Here is a 24,751-nt window from a genome sequence, read left to right as displayed (position 1 = left end):
TTTTTCTAACCCGACCCGAGCTGCACCCCTGATGATAGGAAGATTTACTGATTTAGGTAATTTCGACCTCCCTCCAAAGAAAAGCAAACCCTCGAATACATTTCAGCAGCAGTAGAGTTGTGCAGCGAGAAATGGGGTGTCCCTTGCTCCGCTCGCTCTGGTCTACTGGCCGTAAAACATTTCCCTCTTATACTCGAACTGCCTCTTTCAAAACTTCCCCCTTTCTCCTACGCAGCTTCTCTGCAGCCGCTGCTGCTCCGGCGACGTCCGCCTCGGCTGCCGCCGGCAGCTCTTTAGACCCAAGCTTGCTCCGCAACGTTGCCGTGATTGCTCATGTTGACCATGGGAAGACAACTCTCATGGATAGGCTACTCCGGCAGTGTGGGGCCGACATCCCCCATGAGCGCGCTCTTGATTCCATCAGCCTCGAGCGCGAGCGAGGCATCACCATCGCTTCCAAGGTAAGCGCACTTCAAAACCCTAACCCTAATCTCCTATTTTGGTTTATTGGTTTTTGTCTTCTTAATATGTCAAAGAAACTTGAATTTCTGTAAACCTGGCTAGATTTTTTGAGCAAAAATCTGTATTTTACAAGATTGAATGGTAACACACCTTATTTACGCATTTAAAATCCAGGTTTTAGGTTATAAAGCCCAGGTTTTAGCTTGTAAAATACATGATTTTATAATCCCGGATTATTAAATCCATGTGCTCAAACTGATAAATGCTTAGGCATACAAAGAGGTATACGGTATACCTTTCCGAATTTGAAGTCTCTTGCTTAGGAGAAAGGAATGATGCATTGTGTAAATCTACACTGAAAATTCAGATGCACATAATTTTGATGGAACAAACTGTTCGTGTACGGGGCCTACTGGTCAGAAACTCACCCTTCGGATGCTCCTAACCCTTCAATTTATGGGCTGTTAAGACATGGTTAGAACCTAGGAAAAAAAAAGACAATGGTCCACATTCAGCAACAAAATCTCGCAGGGTTAAGAGGATAATGTGGGACATGGCCATTCTTAGTGTGACCCAACAGATTAAGATTTGGATCATTGGACAAATAACCATCTGCACTTTTCCTTGCTCATATAATACCTTGTGTGTACACAATATTGTTCCTTCCTATGGTGATTCAGATTATGCGGTGTTTTTACTTGTTCTGTGGTTTCTGGTAGCATGACATTTGCGCATCACAATGAAAACACAATAATTGGTATGTACTTATTAATTTTGCACTAGACCATAGTGTGTCAGAATACGTATCTATTTTTTTATACTTTAGGATCATACTGATTCATTTTTTAGTGGTAACAATAAAGCCTGAATGATCTTCATTGTGTCTTGATCGGACATGGGTTTCTATTTGTGTGTAGGTGGTGTTGCACGATCTAATTTCTGTGCTAGATTTTGATTATCCCTTTTTCCTATTTGCAGGTTACTTCCATCTCATGGAAGGAGAATGAACTAAACATGGTTGATACTCCTGGACATGCAGATTTTGGCGGTGAAGTATGTACACCAGTAGAGGATCCTCGCATTGTTTTGGATTATTTATTCAATGAAGCACTACTTGTATGCACTCTTTATGATTTCTAAATAGGTAATAATTTGCATTATATTGCGTGGGATATTTCCATGGTACACAGGTTGAGCGGGTTGTCGGCATGGTTGAAGGAGCTATTTTAGTTGTAGATGCTGGGGAAGGTCCCCTTGCGCAGACAAAGTTTGTTCTCGCAAAAGCACTAAAATATGGACTGCGCCCGATTCTTCTCCTCAACAAAGTAGACCGGCCTGCAGGTATGAGTTCTTTGACTTCTTTCTACGTATTAATAAAAATCATATTGAATTAGATTAGAATGTTGCTACATATACATGTGATTATCAGGGTATGTAGGTAATGCTGAGTTCACTGTAAAAGTACTGCCTTTTGAGCTTAAAGTATAAGATCAACAGGCTGTCCATCCTCTCAAATGTTGATATGGTTGCTGCTGTAGCACTTGTTCTACGGTTTATTGTCATTCTTGTAAAAAACCAGACCAAAATACGTTTTTAATATTTTAGTATATGTTGTGTAAAACCTTGTATGGGGCCTAGCAAAAAATAAATTACTCTTTCTAGAAGAGCCACACAATAGAAAGAAGAAAATCATGATAAATCCCCTTTGGCTAAAGAAAGCTACCTTGGGCCCATGCGGTGCCCAAGGATGTACAAAGATGACGTAGGAAGGGTCCTCCAAACATCTGTAAGAGAATATAAAGAAGCATGTTATTGCCTGACCAATTTTTGGAAGAAATCTATAAGAGCAAAGAAAACATGGAAAAATAGTTTCTTAAGCTGTATAGTTTGTCCCAAAATAGTCAATGCTTGTCCAACAAAGATAAAGAGGAAAACTGAAAACATGTTCATGATGTATCAAACACATGATAAATAGGAAAACAAACAATATACCTGGGGAGTTACTTCAGTCTATGAACAAGAGTTGAAGAACTCTGCGCTGTTTGTTGATGGAATGAATGTGAATCTATGAGTGCCTATGAAATATAAGATTGGATTGGTTTCAACAAACAAACTTTGGTCCATATATCCTCTAAGGGTACTGATATCTGCACTACTATATTTTTATAATGGCACTACTTACTTTCTTTTACACTTTTGTGAATTGATGTTGACAGCATCTTGAGTATTGTAACAGCCGTTAAAAGCTAATTAAAAAAGCGTAAAGCAACGTAATGTCATTATTCCAATATGGTGGTGCAGATATCAGCTGCCATCTTATAATTATATAAAATGAAAATCATCACAGTTGGTGACATGACAAGACTCAAATGGACCCAAAGAATTCTTATTCCTTCCTTGATGGTGGCCTTGGTTTATAAATATGAGGAACTAACAAAAAGCTGTGCGCTGTACGTAGTGTGTAGGATGAATGAAGGTAATCACTAATCTATGAGTGCCTATGCAGCCTAGAATTGGATTTGTTTCCATGAAACCTTTTATAATCACATATGCCAAATGAAGGCTGATCAAACTTACCAGGTAAATTATGTTTGTCTATTCTTTTTTTTGTGTAGGGAATGAAAAGCCTTTGTTTTTTCCTACTCTCTTGTGTATGGGATGAAATGCCTCTGCCTTTTAGTCCTTCTTCTATTCAGATCTTATCTTGTAACTATAGAAATAAAAATCATCACATTTGCTTGATTTTTATATCGTGAGGAGGTGACAAAACTCTGCACTGGACCTGTCGGTCCAACCCAAAATTTCCTTTCTGTCAAAGTAAAGTAGTTGAAATATATTAAAGAAAGAGAAGCAGGGGGGACCCCAATGACCGAGATGGGCGAAATACATCAAAAGCTAGAGTACAAAAGAAACAGAAGAGAAAGACGCACAATCAAAAGCCAAAAAACTAAAAAAAGGATACAAGATCGCATTAAGGGGGAGGTAATCAAACAACTTTAAGCTTATCCTCTCCGCCCCTGAACGGGCTAAACGACCAATTTCCTTATTAGCTGGCTGCCAAACATGTTGGACCTTTACTTGATGTCCCTCAACATGGTCCAAAATCATGTCAGGCATCGGCAAATCTCCAAGGGAAAGAGAAGATCCGATTCAGCGAGCAAGCCAGCCAGCTGGTAATATAGCGAGATACCCTATTTGTTTTCAGACGGAGCTTGCCTTTTTTTTTTAGCTATCACATTGAGGAAGTCACATTCCACTACCAAACTATCCAGATCTTGATTGCCTATCTGCCAGAGCCCATGAAAGATAGCTAAAACCTCTACTTCATTAGAATCTTTTATACCAATAGGCTCGGAGAAAGCCCATGCCATAGAGCCAGACTCATCTCTAAGGAGGCGTCCCACATCTGTTGGGGCAGGGCACCCAAACTATACCCATCAAAATTCAACTTCAAGAACCCGGAAGGGGGAGGGGAGCAGTGTGGGTGTGAGTGTTTGTGGGGGGGGGGGTGTTGGACTCCTCTAGGCTAGCTCAAATCTCAATCCAGCATTTTCTCAGGGTGGTTTCTGAAATTCCTTTGAACCTGGGAAATATTTAACTTCACACTTTCTGCTTAAGTTGCTCGGTGAATGTCTCAGCACCCACAGGGGTAGGTCCCGAAGATATTTTTGGTCTTTCTAACTACAACTTGCTTGTTTCTAGTTCCAGGCATTGTTATTAGAATGTTTCACTGGATTTCCATATTTTTATCAGATAATGTTCCATGTTGTATGTGTATGGTTGGAAAATACTCTTTAATACCTCCCACATGCTCATATCAGTTTAATAGATCATGAAAATTTGTGTAATTTACCGCAGTTTTAGCTCTCTCTCTCTATATATATATGTGTGTGTGTGTGTGAGCTTGAAGCTCATATAGCTTATATGAGCTTGAGGGCCCAAACACATGTGGGCCCACATTGTTAGGATGATCCAAAGCATTCATTTGAAATGCCCTTACATAGATAGGGTGTGTACAAAAAATCAGCTCCATAGGATCATCCTAACCCATCCAAAAGTGGAGGGCAAAATGGACAGACACCGTTTGCCACAAATCTGCCCATTTTTGCCCTCCGCTTTTGGAGGGGTTAGGATGATCCAATGGAGCTGATTTTTGGTACACACCCTATCTATGATGGGGCCTGACAAATGAATGGTTTGGATCACCACAAAAAATGTGGGACCCATGTGTTTGGGCCCTCAAGCTCATATAAGCTATATGAGCTTCAAGTTCACAATCATTTTCCTCATATATATATATACGGAAAAGTGTTGCTACTCGGTCTTGTAGCTAAGCTTATCTACTCGGTCGGGTTAAATACAGTGGGGGGCCACATTGTTTGGGTGATCCAAACCATTCATTTGAAAGTCCCTTACCTAGATAGGGTGTCCACAAAAAATCAGACCCATAGAATGATCCTAACCCATCCAACAGTGGAGGGAACAATGGGCAGATTTATGGACAAATTGTGTCTGTCCATTTTTTCCCTCCATTGTTGGATGGGTTAGGATCATCCTATGGATCTGATTTTTTGTGGACACATATATATGTGTCAGACCCGTATATATTTGTGTGTGTCATTCACGTTGGTGAAGTCTTTGATAGGCAAAAAATATTGTAGTATGTATGATTTTATTTTTCTAGTAAGCCGCAAAAATGAAACATTATTCCCATGAGAAAAATAGAAAAGAAACTATAGAAAGAAGGTAAAAAAGGGAAATGATATCTGCGCCAAGGTGTTTCGATAAACAAGTGCTCCACTTGTTTGTCGTGTAGTATTTAAAGGGATTTCAGAGGATATTACGGTTCTCAAAAAGCTCTTTAAATCCTTTAAATACTACGCGAGAAACAAGTGGAGCGCATGATTATTGAAACACTTGACACAAATATCATTTCCCGGTAAAAAATGGTAAAAGAACAAAAGGAATGGAGAGGAAGGCCCAAATCAAGACTCTAGGAGAAAATAATACAGAAATCAGTAGCTAATTCCTTTCTACTCAACTCAACTCAACAAAGCCTTTGTCCCAAACTAGTTGGGGTCGGCTAAATGAATCCTTTAGAAAAAAATCATGAAGAAGGTAAAAGCAAAGCTAATTCCTTTCTCAAAAATAAAAAATAAAAAAGCAACTAAGTCTTAAACAAAATGTTATATGCAACTAGTATGGTGGAAATACAATTTGTTCCTAAAAAATTAGTTTTGTTAAATTAGGAGAGGTTTCTTATGGAGATCGATATAATGTGTCTTGGGTATAAAGTATTCTCTGGTATTCCCGTGTTAATAACATTTGTGTGGTCTTCATTTGAGCAGTTTCTGAAGAGAGATGCAATGAAGTGGAGAGCCTGGTGTTCGATCTATTTGCAAATCTTGGTGCTTCAGGTTCGGTGAATATTGGAGCTGAAGAAAAGTTGTATCATTTATTGTGTTTCTGGTATAACTGTTATTTGTTTGTTCGATTTATTAACTGTACGGCTTGATCTAAACAGATTTCATTTGGGTTCTATCTTACAGAGGAGCAACTAGATTTTCCAGTACTTTATGCTTCTGCCAAAGAAGGATGGGCTTCCTCCACCTTCACTAAAGATCCTGCTGACGATGAGAGAAATATGTCACAGTTGCTTGATGCTATTGTGAAATATGTCCCTCCGCCAAAAGCATGCCTTGAGGCACCTTTCACCATGCTGGTTAGTATAAGAATATTGTTTCTAATCTTAAAGTGACATTGCATGCTGAAGTTCGAAAACCCTAATTTTCTCTGGTTGTTACTTTATTAGATTTTACTTTTATTTATAAAAAGGAGAGATGTCTTCAATTAAGAATGGAATAGATGACTAAGTATAATGTAGAAAATGGGCATCTAAGGCAAGCTGGCTTATTTCCAGATGGCAATGAATATGGAAATAATTTGATGGCTAATGTTTGGGCCGACTCCCTAGCAAAGGAGGGTGTCGACAGGGAGGTTACCATTATAAATGTAGCCGAAAGTAGGGATTCTTAGATGTATTTTCTTTTTGACCCCGGTTGGCGGGTTTCTTTCTGTACCTGGGACGCCTCATCCCTTCCTTCTGGTTTTATTAATAAATCGTTACCCTTTAAAAAAAATGAATATGGAAATAATGCCCATACATCACCAGAACTTCAACTGTCTGGAAATTGGTCACAGCTAATTTGATGGCTTTATGAATCTTACGAGAGACGCTGCTTCATTTGTGATTGTTCAGATATACTGATTCTTTTAGGAACATACAATCATCTCATGTAATCTTGACTCCTTTCGCCCATCACAAAATCACATTAATAGCAACTTATGTAGCTATCATATAATCCTTGGCATCAACATCATTTGGGGGGGGGGGGGGGGGAGATAATGTAGAAAAAAATTATGTTGTAGCATTCACGGCTGGCCGACTATTTATTGTTCTGTAGGATAGATACCATGTGGGTTAGGTAGCTTACTCAGATTTTCTGTTAATTTTCTTAATCTTGATCATTCATCTTCAATCTAATGCTTTCCCGTCGTCTTATGAAAAATTGTGTTTTTTCCATTTAGGAGTAATTTTTTCTTTTTCATTCTCTTTTTTTACTTGGGAACATTGAAAAAGATGCTAGACAGTTCCATGCAGGTATCCATGATGGAGCGTGACTTTTATCTTGGTCGAATATTGACCGGGCGTGTCTCTTCAGGAATTATTCGCATTGGAGATAGAGTACATGGTCTTCGTAGTAAAGAAGATGCTGCAATTGAGAAAATAGAGGAAGGGAAGGTTTGTCGGTGTTACATATTACCAGATTGTTAATGGAAATCTTCAATTTTTTTTTAATCTCTAAAAGTTCCATTAGATAATATTAATTGTGTATCATTCACAAGTCGAGTTTAATAGACTAACATAGAGAGACCATTTATGTAGGTTGTGAAACTTATGAAGAAGAAGGGTACAAACATGGTTCTGATCGATAGTGCAGGCGCTGGTGATATAATCTCAATGGCTGGGTTGACAAGTCCATCAATAGGTCACACAGTGGCAAATGCAGAGGTATGTGTTAAAATGTTATCTGTTCTTCATACAGCATTTTGTTTGTCTTAATGCTCGCCTCACTTAATGGATCATAGCACAATTAATTCTACTATTATCATTTCAATTCAGTTTGTACAGTGAAGGTAGTTTGACATTATTTGAAGGAGGTCTATCACCAAATCACCATCTACATTGCCTTGTCAACCTGAGTAACCTTCTTATTTCTGACGAAAACATTTTCTGGTTCGTTGGTCTCGTGTAACCTTCTGGATCTGCAGGGATCACAAGATCATTTATTAAATCTAAATACCTCTCTGCACAAGTTCGCCTTCCGCCTTCTCATTATTTTTTCTCCTGTTTGGCTGCTGGCTAAGATTATTCATGCAAGGTTCCACAGGTTTTTTTCATGAAAATTTCATGCACGGGGTCTATTGAATTCCTCTTGCAAGGCTGAGGGTTTCTTTCTTTTTACTATGATGTGCACATGTGGGAGCTCTTGTGCCATCCATGGATCCACATGTGTGTGCTGGCCATTTATGACACCTATGATCGCCAAACTATGTTTGATTGGGGAATATAGAAGAGAAGAGGCGAAAACAGAGAAGCCAAAAGATACCCTATATCAATTCTCACGAATTGGAGGAGTTCAAGTCCGATCTCACGACTTGTTTCCTCTCCTTTTTGTTTCTACATAATCACAAATTCACAATTACATCAAGTTACATTTTAATATACATAAGCCAAAGGGCAAAACAAATAAAGTAGCCCTAAATGACATCCAAACACTTATAGTCACGCATATATAAGTCTTTCATTCAAATCTAAGTCCACAAGGACCATGACCCATATACACTATTGAATAGTGTACATGAATGATGAATGAGGATATCTTCCACACTTTCCCTCAAATTGATGCACTGGGTCAAAAGGCACCAATGTGAACTAGAAATCATGTTGAGCTCGGGATGTCTGCTAACTGATGCGAAGACTAAGGGGCCGTTTGGACTTTGGATACGCGGATTTAAAAATCCAGGTTCTTAGTTTGAAAACAGTGTAAAAGAGGGTTCATGATCAAGCTTCTGTATGCTGTCCTGACAGCATTTCTTGGATTTTAAGTGAGAAATTCAGGTTTTAAAAATCTCTCCTGCATCCTAAGATTTCTAAAACCTTGAAATATGGGAGGATCTGCTACTCGCTTGATGACGGAAATAAGGGCGAGAAGTCAAAAACGACGGCTGGTCCGCTTCTTCTCTTGTCTCTTAGCTACAATTTTGAAGAAATCCCGGATTCTAAAATCGGCGTATCCAAACGGCCCGTAAGCAATGGAAGTGATATCCACCCTCAAGAGTAACATTGAGGTGTGTAATGAAAATCCACTTCAATATGCTTTGTTTGATTATGAAAAACTGGATTAGTAGTACTTTGTCTAGCACTCTTATTATCGCCATAAAGTGGTGTAGACATAAGAATAGAGATACCAAGCTGAAAAAGTGAACGAAGTCATACAACCTCACTAGATGCTGTTGGCATGGACCAATTTTCTACTGTTGCTGAGGACTTGGAGACCACATTGTGTTTCTTGCACTTCAACGATGTCAAAACATCCCCAAGGAACAAACACCATCCTCTACTGAATGGGTGTCTAGACACACTATCCAATTTGCGTCAACATAAACAAACCAAATCTCGTGAAGATGATGATGGAAAGAGGAGGCCCCTACCTAATGTCGTACTTAGGTATCTGATGATGCGATATACACTTGTGTGATGAAGCCTATGAGGAGTGGAGGCAAACCGACAAACATTATAAATTGAATTTTCAATGTCTTGTATCGTTATTGTCAACTAACTAAAACCACCATGGTTTTAAATTCCATCAAAACCGACACGAAACAACCAAAACGTTTCCGTTTCCATCTGCACCGAAATGATACCCCGGTATCATTATTGTCAACTAACTAAAACCTTGGTTTTAAATTTCCACCGAAACCGACACGAAATGACCAAAACGTTTCCGTTACCATCCCCATGGAAATGAATCAAATGATATTGAAGCCGAAATGCATACCTAAGCTAAACTGCAAGTCTAATAGTGGTATACTAAATCCTTATGTGTTAAATAATTATATTTATGTGAATTGTATGTAAAATGTGGTGTATGTATTATATATAAATAATTATATGATTTACATGTGAAATGTAGTATGCACTAAATTATCACACATGCAAGACAACACATGTGACTAGGAGTTAAATATTGTTAAACCATTATGGATGGTTGTCTTGCCTATGTGATAATTTCCAAGTGTGTATTTGTGCTTATCCTAGAATTTCCGGAAGTTTCATCTTAAAATTGTATCACTTGCATATGTTGTGTCTTTATGCTTATTTTAGAATTTACCGAAGTTTCATCTTAAAATTATATCACTTGCATATGTTTTCATACGTGTTAACTTACCTACTTCTCCAATAGCTTAAGCTGTTAGAGAAAGGGCGTTATTTATCTTTTATACTTTAACACTCCCCCGCACGTGTGGCCCACTTGGCAAACACGTGGCACATGTGGTCCCCCTTTGGGCCGACCATCGCATGTGGATTTTTGCTATCCGGGAGGTTTGAACACGAGACCTTTGGCTTTGATACCATGTTAACTTACCAACTTCTCCAATAGCTTAAGATGTTAGAGAAAGGCATTATTTATCTTTTATACTTTAACAATACGTTTCCGTGATTTTACAGGATTTCTACGTACATTTCCAATCGAAACCGAAACTGAAATTTAAAACCTTGATTGAAACTCCTCACAAGGAAATGATAAATAGTAGGTCTGGAAGAGGCGTGCCATGTGAATGATGATACTTCACATTTAGCTTAAGAGGAGTGTCCATTGTATTATCCTCTGTAAGATGTGCAAGAGATATCAAAGCCTTGGTACAATTATTCTGACTAACTAACATACCTTGTTTTGAGTGTGATACCTCTAATCCTAGGAAACATGTCAGCAATTTTAATTATGTCATCCAGAACGTGGATTCTAAAACCACGTAGTTTCTAAAACCTCAGACTCGGATGAGAGCTCAGCCAAGATATAAATGAGTTGACGTGGGTGAGTGAATGATTGACAGAGTCAATTTTTCATAAAATTGGGCGATTGGAAGGAGTTTTTGATTGACTTTGTACTTTCGTAGGGCAAAACTCAGAATCAAATAAGAACTTGGCTAAGGTGAAACGGGATCCAACTCAGGCCAATCGATGATTGACTCGAAGAGTTTTTAAACAGTGGTTGAAATTGCCATGACTTATTCCATTATGTACGTATTTGTGTGTATCTATGCAATATGCATAAATATATACATACGTACTCATACACACACTCAACACAGACACATATAGTTATAGTTGCTAATCTCATAGGTGAAGCGGTTGAAATGCTATACCTTGCATTTTGTGAATGCATAACATATATCTATTTTAGTTGCTGACCTATGCCGACATTAGATCCATTCTTTATGCTGTGAAATATTATTTTGTCAACACAATTTATTGTTTTCTACAACATCCTGTTTCTAGAGTAAGTACTGTATAATTATAATTTTTTAAAAGGTTGTATAATAATAATAATTCTGAACTGCTGATGCTCACATCGTCAGGTTATGACTGTATTGCCTGGTGTTGACTTAGATCCCCCAACCATTTCCATGACTTTTGGTGTTAATGATTCTCCACTGGCCGGCCGTGATGGGAGCCATGTAAGAGCCAATTTGTCTTTTCTTACTTCTGCTAGCTATCAGATTCATTTATTGTATGCTTACTGAAATTTTATTGGGTTGCATTCTGTCATTAGCTTATAATTTTCATTGTTATGCATTTATTGGTTATGACTCTGATAATTTTTTAGCTGAACAAGTCTGAAAGAAACTAAGAGGCAGTAGTGTATTTGCTAAGATGCGGGTAGGAAGTTTCATGCTGAATGCTGAATTTTGGTTGAAAATCTCATTTACCCTTTGGCTTCATCTTTCATCTAGCTTTATTGTTGTTAGAGAGGGATGGTTCATTGACTTCATATGTTTTGTCAATTGTATGAATGTTTAATGGATTTTATATGTTTCGGTTTTATTACGTCTAAAGATGCATGAATAGAAGTGTGATATCTATACGCTATGCTGAAGCTTTAACAAAATGTATGCTAGAACTTAAATAGTTATTGTCAATGCTTATGGTTTCTTATAGAATTATGTTCATTTAATAATTTGGATACATACGGTTTTGCCGAATCCTTGATTATACTTTATCCCATATCCGATTCGACTTCACACTATCTCTATTTGAATCTATATCCTTACATATTAGGCTTGTTTCATTATTGGATATTGCCTAATGAAATGTTTAAAAGGTTCCTTGCCTATACTTTATCGGCCCACATCTGATTCGACTTAACAAAGTTTCTCTATTTGAAGCAATATCCATACATATTAGGCTTCTGTTTCATTATGGGATACAAACTTCTTTCTTGAAATGAATAGCCTAATGAAATGATTAAAATTTGTTACTTCTGTTATATTGTTATTAAAAGGTTCACCGCTACATTTTTCCTGAGGACTTCTCTATGGTCGAATACTTCTTTCTGTCTATCATTACCTGATTTCCACATGTTAACAGTTGACTGGAGGTAAAATTGGTGATCGGCTGATGGCAGAATCAGAAACAAATCTTGCCATTAATGTGCTTCCAGGCTTGTCAGAATCCTTTGAGGTTCAAGGAAGGGGCGAGCTACAACTTGGTCTGTTCTTTATGATTTTCCTTTCCTCTTCCTATTTCATCTCCACTCTAAAGTTTGTGCACTGAGCTACATTTTAGGCTTAGAGAAAATTTTGTCCTTCCCTTGCGGCTCTAATGTGTTTGTTTTAAACCTTTATTTTTCCCATCCACATGATGAAATGTGCACATCATCTGGTGTTTGTTTAAATTATTTTGGTATGACAGTTAATGGATACATGGATTTACCTTTTTGTGAATCACAGGTATCTTAATTGAGAACATGAGGCGTGAAGGGTTTGAGCTTTCTGTTTCGCCACCCAGAGTCATGTGAGTTTTCCAACATGTTAATGTGAAAAACTCTTTTTTCTTTCAATTTTCCTTTTCTCTATGTTCACTTATAAGGTGACAATGTGACATTGTATAGGTACATTCATATATTTTACATTGGATCCATAAGTGTAGGTGATTTTACATTTGCAATGCCATTATAAATGCAGTTAGGTCACAATGTGTGTGCGCGCGCGCGGGTGCGTGCAAACTCATACTCATCATCCTACCCTTGATATTTGATCCAACAGCAACACACTTTTTAAGATGCTGCTGTTGGATCAGATATCAAGGCCAGTACTTCCATCGTACCACAAATAAGACTTTGTACGCCCATTCATTATAGAATCTCTCTCTCTCTCTCTCTCTCTCTCTCTCTCTCTCTCTCTCTCTCTACACACACACACACATATTAACATTTAGCAAAAAGCACGCGGCGTGCTTAGGGCCTTAGGCTATAGGCTTTAGTGCCTCCCAAAACACATACCCCTACTTAAAAATCTTTAATGAACTATAACCAGCCTCGAAGAATTTGAGAGAGGGAACACAGATCCCAAATCAGAAGAAGTCGAGTTTCGCCCATGATTTTAAATTTCCACCGAAACAGACACGAAACGAGCAAAATGTTTCCGTTTCCATTTGTACCGAAACAATACTGAAAACGAAATGCATATCAAAGCCAAAATCTTAAGTGCATTAGCTGTATACTAGATCAATATGTTTTGTACAATTATATTCATATGAATTGCATATGAAATCTGGTGTATGTATTATGTTTAAATGTTTATATGAATTTCAGGTGAAATGTGCTGTGTACTGAATTATCAGATGTGCGTGTCAATATGTTTTGTACAATTATATTCATATGAATTGCATATGAAATGTGGTGTATGTATTATGTTTAAATGTTTATATGAATTTCAGGTGAAATGTGCTGTGTACTGAATTATCAGATGTGCGTGATAGCACATGTCACTAAGTGTTCGATGTTATTATACCATTATGGATGGTTGTATTACTTATGTAATGGTTTCTAAGTGTGTATTTGTGCTTAATAAAGTATACTATTGTTGCTTTTAAATCAGGAGTTAAGTACTCAATTATCACATTGAAGAATATTTGTCGTTTTGATATAACATTTCAATGTAAGGAATAATTTCATTTAATGTTTTCAATCCATGCTGCATCCTTTTATTAGATGTTCTTCAAAATCTTGTCATCTCTCTAAGAATCGGCTCATGGGTTTCATGTCCGAACAGCTTCTAGGTTTCATTATTCATCTCCAGAAGTTTCATATTAAAATTCTATCATTCACATATGTTTTCATACATTTTCCGTGAATTAATGGGATTTCCACCAAAATCTCCAACCGATATTGAAACTTTTTTGTTTCCGTGGTGACCGAAATTAAAACCGAAACTGAAATTTAAAACCTTGCTCTTGCCCATCTATAGATCAAAAGACAATAGTGCAACGGCACTAAAAAGCAAATAGCATGATGTTTATTTGAGAAGAATGACATATATTTGAACGATGATAACTATTTTGAGCAACAATAGTATCCATGAAGTATCCAATACAAGTGTCGGTTTTGTCTCATGTCTTAAGTGATATATTGGGCCATGTATTCTAGATTGCTTCTCCTCGTTCAATGGAAAAACTCCTCATGTATCCTCTAATTACCATGAAAAATAACAATTTAATGATTTTTTTTTTTGGGATAAAACATTAGGGAGATCCAAAGGAGGGGGTTGTCTCTAGGTTTTGGCGAGTGGGCAGTGATGAAAAGGGATTTGGAGTGGCATTAAATAATATATATGGATAGTCCATATATAACTCGTGAATATCTAATATCACACGCGGGAAAAATGAGAGGGGGGGGGGGGGGCATCTATATGTGGGATATATCCATCCATATTGAATTATTAAACAATCAGCCTATGCCAACCAAAACCCTTAAGAACTCAAAAAATATAGTTGAATACTGAGAAGTGAGTTCAAATTTGAATTGGAGTTCAAAATATCAAGTTGTACCCTGCCGCCTTCTCCAGTATTGAGGAAGTCAAATTTCACATGACTGAGTTTCTGATCAATTCATTGAGTTTTTTAAGTCCGGAGCTAAGTACTCAATAATCACATGACACATATTTGTCGTTTTGCCATAACATTTCGATGTAAAGAATAATTTCATTCAATGTTTTCAATCCATGTTGCATCCTTTTTTTAGATGTTCTACAAGATTTTGATATCTCTCCAAGAATCACCTTCTGGGTTTCATTTCCAGTCAATTATTTAGTTTGGCCAATTTTTCTTCCTTGAAAGAATGAGTATGAGACGAACTTCTGTCATTGGATCAGGTATAAAACTGAGAAAGGTCAAAAGCTTGAGCCACTAGAGGAAGTGACAATTGAGGTATGCACATTTGGAACATGTTTGAAATACATGAGTTTTTTCATGGACAATCTGGAATTGTTAACCAGTAATGGACATTTTTTCAGGTCAATGAAGAGCATGTGGGGCTTGTTATGGAAGCACTATCACATAGGCGGGCTGAGGTACTTGACATGGGTCCTGTCCCAGGCAACATTGGCAGGACTAGAATGTCTTTGACCTGTCCATCAAGGTCGGTCTTATCTTTATTTCATTTCCTTTGTCTGTTCAATGCTCTAACAATTTCATGAATTAGAAATTTAACTGCGACACATTTTTACATTGAAGAGACTTGCTGACATTGATTAATAGGGCACCCTGGAATGCAGTTTAATTTTTTTTTCTTATTTTTATTCAAACTTTGACTAACTTGTTTGATCTTTTATGCTCTTGTTTTTTGATATAATTTCTTGCATGGTTTTCGACACAATACAGTTAGAAGATCTACATTTTTCTTCAATGTTTGAATGTTGGTAGGTAATTTTATTACTAGTTTAGATGTTGATCCTGTCACTCCAGTCAAAGAAGAAAAAGCTTTGAACATAGCCAAGAAAAGTTGAACCATCTTCTAAATCGTTCTCTCTTGGCTATTATTTTCTACTGCAACTATTTATATACATATTTGGATATGCAGCTTGGCCATACTTGTGAAATATCGTTGTCACCCTCTTCTGAAGTCTAGGCACTGGGATTGAAATCCTTCAAGGCACCGGAATTATTTTTTTGAAGGCTTATATTACTGAAAAGATTACATTCATGTCATATAGTTGCCACCCTCTTCTGAACTCTACAATTGAAGTATTAGATTCAATGGTCACAAATGAGAAATCCTTACATTTTTTAAATTTGATAGATTATAATTTCAATGCGCTGTACTTTTTTTTTTGCTGTTTTTGTCACACTTGCAGAACTCATAATGCTTGTAATGCAAATTCTTATCAGAAATTAAGTGTTCTTTAGGCCTTATTTCAGACTCGATCATCTTGTGCAAAACTGCCCAATTAGCTGACTTCTCATTTTGTCGTATATCTACAGGGGCCTAGTTGGCTATAGAAGTGTGTTTAGCAGCGATACACATGGCACTGGATTTATGCATCGCGCTTTCCTAAGTATGTATAGAATTGTTCTTTCCACATCTCCTTAATCTTCTGTGTGCAGTATGGGAACCTATTTTATGGTGTAATCATTAGACTCAATCTATCATGTTTTAAGAATATTTTTTAAGATGTCTATTAGTTGCCAGTGATGCAACAAGTAGCCAGCACAGCCAGCACAACATATATCCTGATGTGCCCTTTAACATATGCCTTTGTGCCATCAACTTCTCCTTGACAGAGCAACAGCGAGCTATCTTTTCCGCAAAAAATCCTAACCCAACTGAGTCTGGTTCAAGTACTGCATCAATTGAAATTGTGTTGCACAGCTCCTTTTTTTCTTACTTTATTGCAGAAATCTATCACGTGAAAGTAATGGCATGTGAAAAGACAGCATGAATTAATGGAAAACAATTTTAACTAGTTAACAAGACTGCAAACATAATTGCTGTTAGTTCTCAGCGTACACAAATTGAGAAGAAGTAGCTGAAGGAGGGAGTTACCAGGCACTTCCTTTATAGATGAGAATGAGTATATGTGTAAGGAGTGTGATCCCAAGTATGGTCTGTCGACTCTGTCCTTAGGTTATATTTAGTGTAATGAAACACCATGGTCTATTTCCGTTTAAACTAAAACACCATGGTTTAATTTTTTTATCTTGAAGGGCAAGCTATTATATTGATAAAAGAGACCGAGGACATCACTACAAGTAAAAAAAAACAATAGAAAATGAAAGGAAATAAACAAGAGAGACCCGAGAGAAGGCGGTCAAGGGGAAAGAAAATCGAACTGATTAACGGACTCCCTCAATACGCCTTTTCTAGCTATCCTGTTGGCCACTTCATTGGCCGACCTCCTAACATGATGGAAAGAGATCGATGCATCCCCCACAATGTCTTTGAATCTCCATGGGTAAGAATGGGAACCTCTGACCCACCTTATCACATTGAGTGGGTCTTCTTCTACCGCCACTTTCTTCAAGTCTTCATTCACTAGAAACTTGACTCCTTGATGGATAGCACGTACTTCTGCTTCATTTGGATGATTGCATCCACTACTCCTATAAGGGCCCGCAAAGGCCCATCTCACTGTTCCATACTCATCCCTTAGAACTCCCCCAATACCAGCTGGACCTGGGTTCCCCATCCTAGACCCGTCAAAATATAATTTTTTGAAGCCATGAGCAGGGGGCTCCCAACCTTGGACTTTCTTGGGTTCCTGGACTGAGCTAGAACAAATCTCCTTCCACACATACCATAATTCATGGGCAGAAATGAATCTAAAGCATGGTAGTTTCCACACCCATGATATAGTAATAGCTATCACACCACGGTCTATTTTATTAATCAGAGGCACCTTAATTTCAATGGCTGGCAGAAATGAATCTAAAGCATGGTAGTTTCCTCACCCATGATATAGTAATAGCTATCACACCATGGTCTATTTTATTAATCAGAGGCATCTTAATTTCAATGGCTTTCTGTAATTGACAGTGCACACTAAATGAGAAGTAGCTGAAGAAGGGAGTTACCAGACACTTCCTTGCTAGATGAGAATGAGTGTAATCCCAAGTATGGTCTGCCCTTAGGCTATATTTAGTGAAATGACTAGTTTAATAATTGGAAATACTTTAGGTTGAAAATCAAACTGAATTTATTTAGAAGGCTTTGGATGTTTCATAGCTCATTCGAGAGTGCTAAGTTGGGGATAATAACATATATTATTTATTGGAATGCTTTTCTTAATGGTATTATTTATTGGAAACAAACAATGCAATCCATCTAAAATAAGTAACATCCTTGTTGTGATGTCCCCATAGTTTTCTAAACTCCCCCCTTGTCATCGTGGGCTCCCTTTAGTTGACTCCCTTTTACATTGGTCGTGTTCCAAGTCCACGTGTTTTCCTACAAAGTCAATCAAAATTCCTTTGACTGTCCAGAGTTATGACTTATGACCACATCAACCAAGTACTCAGTAGCGCCAGTGAGTCCTCGACCGCGTTGTGCCGAGTGACTAGGATTTGCTTTATCTGCATTCTGACCCGCATCAACATTTTGAAACACTGATGTCCCCTATTTCCTAAAGAATGCTTAGCTACTCAAAGTCATTGCACCAGGCTCTTTTACGATGCTGTGTCCCAAGCAATCAATCGCCTGCCATTCAAAAAAAAAGAAAGAACAAGCAATCAGTTCCCTAGGAGAAGAGAAAAAGCCTCAAAGGGATCATCAGTGCACCATGATTACAGACATAGTCACTCCTCGTGGCTGATCTATACGCCTATTAAGTTATTTCCTGAAAACATGGTGGATCATCCTTTCACTATACTAAGGAATTTCATATCCTCCACTTAGGTATCGCGTACCTCTATTTCCTAAAGAATGCTTAGCTACCCAAAGTCATTGCACCAGGCTCTTTTACGATGTTGTGTCCCAAGCAATCAATCACCTTGCCACTCAAAAAAGAAAAAGAACAAGCAATCAGTCCCCTAGAAGAACAGAAAAAGCCTCAAAGGGATCATCAGTGCACCATGATTACTGACATAGTCACTCCTCGTGGCTGATCTTTTCGCCTATTAAGTTATTTCCTGAAAACATGGTGGATCATGCTTCACTATACTAAGGAATTTCCTATCCTCCACTTAGGTATCATGTACCCATGGAGTAGCCGTGGGTGGGAGGATCTTCCTGCATGGTTATGCATTTCCAGCTAATGGGGACCATACACAACAGAAAACAGACTAGAGAACATTTGTCAACTTCAGGTCAAGCAGGTCCCACGTAGCACCTCCCACCCCTACTAGACACCAACGTGAAGCTTCAACAAAGGGGAGGGGTAAAATTGCCTTTTTGAAAGCTTGACTTTGGTCAAATTGTAAAAAGTAGGGTACTTTCCCTCTCTCTGGGTTTTCATAGGATGGGAGGCCCACTTGAGTTGTTTACAAGGTTGGCTTCTAATTTTCGGTTTGGTTAAGAGTCCAGGTTAGAATATCTTGAGAATCAATTTAAAATCTGCTTTCCTAATTTGTGGGTATAAGAATAGAAAGTCAAGTCTAGCTAGACTTCTATTTTTTTTATTTCATTAAAAAATACAGTGTCTTTAGTTAGTTTCTTTTTCAAGTTCGAATAGGACTTGTTTCTAGGTTTGGTTAGGAGTCTTTAGCGAGTCGTTGGGGAGAAACTCTTTTTATTTGTAAACCCTAGGTCCATCCACATGATGCTAGGAAGGAATGAGAAAACAGTTTTTTTGCTGCTTTGCAAAATTGTGGATGTAATATCTACTCTCCAAGGTGTGATGCCTTGATCTTCCTATGGTGTGATGACTAGGAGCCCCATGGAGTGTGCCCTTGGGTTTAAGTTGGTGTGATTCCAACCTTGTTACCCATCTTTTTCTTGTTTTTGGAGTGTGCTGCTTCAACCTTGGTGAGATTCCTATGAACCCTAGAGAAATTCTAGCTTATCTTCTTCTCCCTTCTCCCTTCTCTTCTTAATTTCTGTCTTAATTGATTTGTGTTTGCTATTCAAGAACCTTTCATCCAACTAGCTGATCACTACCCTTCTTTCTCGATGAATCACATCATATTTCCCATCTTTGCACAATTGACATACATATTAAAATCCCAGCCGAATCCAACTGCTAGATCTTGATTTGAAATTGGATCAATTTCTAAGATAGAAAAATAAAGAAACTGCAGTAATCCAAAAAGTGGTCATATCTGTAATACTATGTTCTGATTGACCTCAGACTTTGATATTGTCTTCCTCTAAGGCTTTTCCAACATATATCCAAATTTCGTACTGTTTAATTAAAGGAATGGTAGAAGCACCATCATCCTTGTGGTGTATGGATATGACATTGTAGCTATCAAAGCGTTGAGAGACCATCTTGGGAAGGATATTTGATAACAAAGACCTTGGTCCTCTCAAATATCTTTGATATTTGATATCAAAGTATATTTGAGGGAGTGGGATCATGCACACCATCCTTTCATGGCAAGCATTATCATCTTGAGATGGTCTATTGGTTTAAATAAAGGCCTCAGTGTGATATTTGAGGGAGTGGGATCATGTGATTGAGGATCAAGCCTTCCGACGTCTGCCCAACCTCCAGCTGCCCCTTCAGTCCTATAAGGGCTCATTCTGATCCTGAAGTCCTTTATAAATCTGCCTTTTTTTCAGCAAGGGATACCAATTACTCTTTTGAATGCGGGCTACCTGGAGTGGGATCATGCACAGCATCCTTTCATGGAAAGCATTTTCATCTTGATATGGCTAAAGTAGTCAGTGTGATATGGAGACACTAACAAAACTGCAATCGATTATTCATGGTAGAGTCATTATACTTATTCCATATAGAATATTCCTACACCACTGTCATAAGGGTTCCACAAATTAGATTGAACTAGTGGGCTAAGGGAGTGGGAGCATGCATACAACCCTTTATTGGAAAGGATTATCATCTTGAGATGGTGTATTGTTTTAAATAAAGGCCTCAGGGTGATATGGAGAACTAAACACTAACAAAAACACATATTTAGACATAATCATGGTACAATAATGGAAAATCGCTATTGATTATTCATGCTAGAGACAATATACTTATTTAACATAGAATATTACTTCACCCATGTCGTAAGGGTTCTGCAGATTAGATTGAACTAGTGAGCTAAAGGAGTGGGATGCATACTCTACAAGGTGGGAGCTTCCTTGGAGAAGTAAAACTTATTGCAGAAGTAAAACTTCTTTAAGGTTGTCCATTGAAAGCTATAATTTTGGTATGATATTCCCATATTTGATATTTGGAATTGTTCCCCTTGTAAACATCTAGGCCTATTTTTATAAATAAATTTTTATGAATGTTGGGAGTAGGTTCACCTTGTGATTGTTTCGTGCATATGTTTATGATCATTGTGCTTTATATAAAATCCATTCCTCAATTGTGGCACAAAGTAATGTTGTAATCGATCTGTTGATAATGATTTTGGTAAATGTTATTGTGTCTCTGCAGCCTATGCAAAATTCCGGGGTCCTCTTGGAAATGTCAGGAAAGGGGTACTGGTACGTATCTTTTGCATTTTCAGATGGTAATATCCAAGGTGAAATTTAGTTTCTTTAGTTAGTCATAAGTAGGTGAAGTTTAAATATTTTAGTATGTAGTTGAGCTGAAGGTGTTGCTTTTCTATTCCTCCATCCACTTCTAAACTTACAATTGATGCACATATCTAATTCATGTGGAGGGGTTCTTACACTAGGCGAGGTCTTAGGATTGAGCCGAGAACACTCCTTATGTCCCATTAAAAAAGAAAAACGATAGGAACATCCCTTAAGTGCCAAATGGATTTCCAATGCACCAATAGATGACGTGCTATATTTTAAGGTTTATACTGTGGGTAGTCACTAAGGTAATCAAAGTTCCTCCTCTCAAATTCGAAGTTATGTGACTATGGTAGTCAAGGTCCTCTTTGCTCTAATGGTAGCTGAGTATGGATATGATTGGTCATTTCTACAACCTTGGAGCCCCTATTATTGTAATTTGGGTTTGCTACTCTTGATGATCAACCTTCAAGGAGCTAGTGATCAGTTGACTCAAGCACTCATCTTGACAACGTCATGAACAAATTTTCACAGATGTCCTCTCCAATCTCATCAAATTTAATCCCTATCTCCACATTTTCACAAGTGAGTCTCTCAATGTTTTAAATTTGGCCCCAAGATTCACTGACTATTTTTAGCGCAGCCATGGATCAATTCTTCTCTTTGAAAACATGATGATCAATCTTGATTATAGCATATTAGCTAAACCTGTGAATCTTGTTTAAGTGGGTGTACACCACTAACAAATTGCTCCTATTTTCATAATTCAGTTTCTTAGAATCATGGGCTTAAGAAATGTGATTTCCTTTACCATATGACATGGTTGTCATGGACTCAGTGTGTCAGAGCCGGTAAATTAATGCTATTGTCTGTCGGCATAAGAAAAAACCGTGACAAATGTTTGTGGATTGAAAAGAGAGAAAAGCAAATGTGAGGCTCACTTGCTTGCATACAAATGTGATCTCCTTTACCAGATGACATGGTTGTCATGGACTCAGAGTGTCAGAGCCGGTAAATTGATGCTATTGTCTGTTGGCATAAGAAAAAACTGTGAAAAATGGTTGTGGATTGAAAAGAGAGAAAAGCACTTTAACAGTTATTGAAAATTTCATTCTTGGGTATATTTTTCTCATTTCATGAAAGCAACCCACTTTCCTTGCTTTTGCTCTTGATGATATGGTTATGGCACATTCATGTGCACAATTTTATGAACATATGGAAATCAACATCATATTCGGCCCTTTTGGTATTTCCTTGATAACACTGCAGTTAAATCTTTTGATAAAAAATTCTACTCAATGGATGACCAATTATATAATGCGCCAGTTGATATCAAATCTAGAAAGTACCTGACTTCCAACTGCTGCCTCATTTGTTGTCGTGAAATCTGCTAATTGTACTTGGTCAAACAGGTATCAATGGGCAATGGAATGATCACCGCTCATGCACTTGTGGGTTTAGAAGCTCGTGGAATCCTTTTTGTAAATCCTGGCATGGAGGTTATTTTCTGAATACAGCCATTGAATTCCTCTACTCTTTTTGCTTGATGGTTTGGAATCTTATGGACTAATGTGTACAACTTACTTTCTAATATGAGCAGTCCTCTGAAATATATTGGTCACAGTTTCATGTTTTCTTTGTTCTATACTTATATTTATACAGACATACGATGGCATGATAATTGGTGAGCACTCTCGGGATACTGATCTTGATGTAAGGAAAAGCACACTTTACCTTTCTGTCTTTATTATCTGCATGCAGACCAAGTTGATCCCACCAGCATTCCCATTTCCAATGATTCCAATGTTACAGGTCAACCCTGTACGGGCAAAAGAATTGTCCAATATGCGCTCTGCGAACAAGGATGAAAACGTACGGTTATCCCCGCCTCGTCTGGTATGTTTTATTCAATCATTATCTTTTCGTTTTTCTTTTGAATGGTGAAAAAACACTAGAAAGTCATTATTTTCTTTTGGATTTGTTCATTTGGGTTTTTGCCTATTCCATTGTTTTGTTGCTGCTGCTACAGCTAATTACTGTTACTTCTATAAGGGCCACTGTCAATGCTAATTTGCTAATATTACCAGCCAGTATTGATACTATTAGAAAAAAGGAAGGGAAACTCTTGGTAAGAAGATAACAGGGACTTACAACTTAAAATAATGTCTATTGATGACTATGAATTATGCAGATGACTCTGGAAGAAGCGATCGGTTACGTTGCTGCTGATGAGCTCATCGAGGCAAGTTTCTATCTCATCACTAGCTGATGGAAAATTCTTTTCTTGATCTTATTATGTATTTTGTGTGGGTGTTGCAGGTTACGCCAAAAGCCATACGGTTGAGGAAGAGATACCTTGATGCAAACAAGCGGAAATTGATGAGAAATAAGCCCAAAGAGTGAGGACAACGCCTTCAACAATTTTGCCTTGATAGGTATTCATATTATTATTTCAATTTCTCCAGTCTAATTTATTATACGAGAAAATTTTGGAATGTTTTTTTTCACAAGACAATAAATGTTGTATTAGAATCAATAAAAAATTAGAAAACTTGAAGGCATGTAATGAATTTCATAATTATCAGTGTAAACCATTCCTTGTCCCCTCATAATATCAAAGCCTAAAGCTCCAGTTCTTCTTCTCAGGAACCGCTTTGTTCCCCGTCGATAAATTCTTGCAGTAACGCAAGACTTGGCACGTGCAAACATATGTGAAACGTGTTGTCGATCTTGACCGTCCATCTTCTGCCTTCTTCATGAATTGGATGTTAATAATTGAGTTTGCATAGGTAGCTTACCTATGCAAACGCTTATATATAGACAAAATCTGTTGGAAAGTGAGCCTATGTAGCTGCTCTCTCATGCAACAGACTTCCGCGAAATGCCTTCTGTGATGGACCCTAGCAAATACCGTATCTTCTTTAAGAAAGATAACAAAATTTATTAGGAGAAAGAAAGGGTCACATGCACTCACACAATAGGTTTTCAAAATCGAAAACAAACAGGGCTTTAGTAGTCGAGGAGGGCACATACTCATCTGTGGGTCCCATCACTTTCACCCAATGGGAGCATGGATACTACTGATTGTTTCTCTACGTTGAGTAAAAAAGGTCCTTCATTACAAGCCATGTCAAACTCTTCAAATAAAATTGCTAAAACAGCCCCCTTTTTGAGGGCCCCATATGTCACATGGATGAGATCAGATCTCTGATCCAACGGTTGACCAGAAGTCCGGCCAACTGCAGTTGAGAACCCTGATCCGTTGAATGCACTATGGTGAGATGGTCTAATAGCGACCTTCTCACTAGTCTTCTTTTTTTTCTTCTTCTTCTTCTTCTTCTTCTTTTTCTGCAAAGGTGCCCTTCACTGTAGCATAATAGCATTCCTTATAATAATATATAACAAATATCTTATACCGGGATTTGCTAGGGGCCATCGCACAAGGCATTTTGCAGAACAGATGTTGCATGAGACTATGAGAGAGCATCCAAATAGCCTCACTCTTCAACGGATTTTGCCATTATTAATGAGGTGGC

General features: G+C 37.8%; 1 protein-coding gene across 2 annotated transcripts; it reads left to right on the top strand.

The window, feature by feature from the left end:
• The first annotated feature begins 42 nt into the window (after positions 1 to 42).
• On the top strand, positions 43 to 24,012 carry EMB2785 (elongation factor family protein). 2 transcript variants are annotated; one of them, XM_077371371.1, is made up of 20 exons: positions 43 to 461; positions 1,441 to 1,515; positions 1,653 to 1,803; positions 5,811 to 5,879; positions 6,012 to 6,184; positions 7,124 to 7,264; positions 7,409 to 7,534; positions 11,167 to 11,265; positions 12,176 to 12,296; positions 12,538 to 12,601; positions 14,959 to 15,013; positions 15,100 to 15,224; positions 16,067 to 16,140; positions 21,130 to 21,179; positions 22,628 to 22,714; positions 22,878 to 22,928; positions 23,028 to 23,111; positions 23,407 to 23,457; positions 23,535 to 23,650; positions 23,862 to 24,012. In XM_077371371.1, the coding sequence occupies exons 1-19, from the start codon at positions 132 to 134 to the stop codon at positions 23,616 to 23,618; spliced, it is 2,010 nt and encodes a 669-aa protein (XP_077227486.1). In that variant the 5' UTR covers positions 43 to 131; the 3' UTR covers positions 23,619 to 23,650; positions 23,862 to 24,012. The 2 variants fall into 2 exon arrangements, with proteins under 2 accessions (XP_077227486.1, XP_077227485.1); XM_077371370.1 differs by lacking the exon at positions 23,862 to 24,012 and having other exon boundaries at positions 23,535 to 23,858.
• Positions 24,013 to 24,751: the final 739 nt, after the last annotated feature.

This window comes from Tasmannia lanceolata, unplaced genomic scaffold (assembly GCF_043159265.1).
Source record: "Tasmannia lanceolata isolate RefF3 unplaced genomic scaffold, GAP_Taslan_0.1 ptg000037l, whole genome shotgun sequence".
Lineage (NCBI taxonomy): Eukaryota > Viridiplantae > Streptophyta > Magnoliopsida > Canellales > Winteraceae > Tasmannia > Tasmannia lanceolata.
This window is presented reverse-complemented; position numbering and strand designations above follow the sequence as displayed.

Coding starts and splice junctions, on each gene's coding strand:
- EMB2785 (XM_077371371.1), top strand. CDS start 132: ATGGGGTGTCCCTTGCTCCGCTCGCTCTGGTCTACTGGCCGTAAAACA. Junction 462..1,440: donor GCATCACCATCGCTTCCAAG/GTAAGCGCACTT, acceptor TCCTATTTGCAG/GTTACTTCCATCTCATGGAA. Junction 7,535..11,166: donor ACACAGTGGCAAATGCAGAG/GTATGTGTTAAA, acceptor TCACATCGTCAG/GTTATGACTGTATTGCCTGG.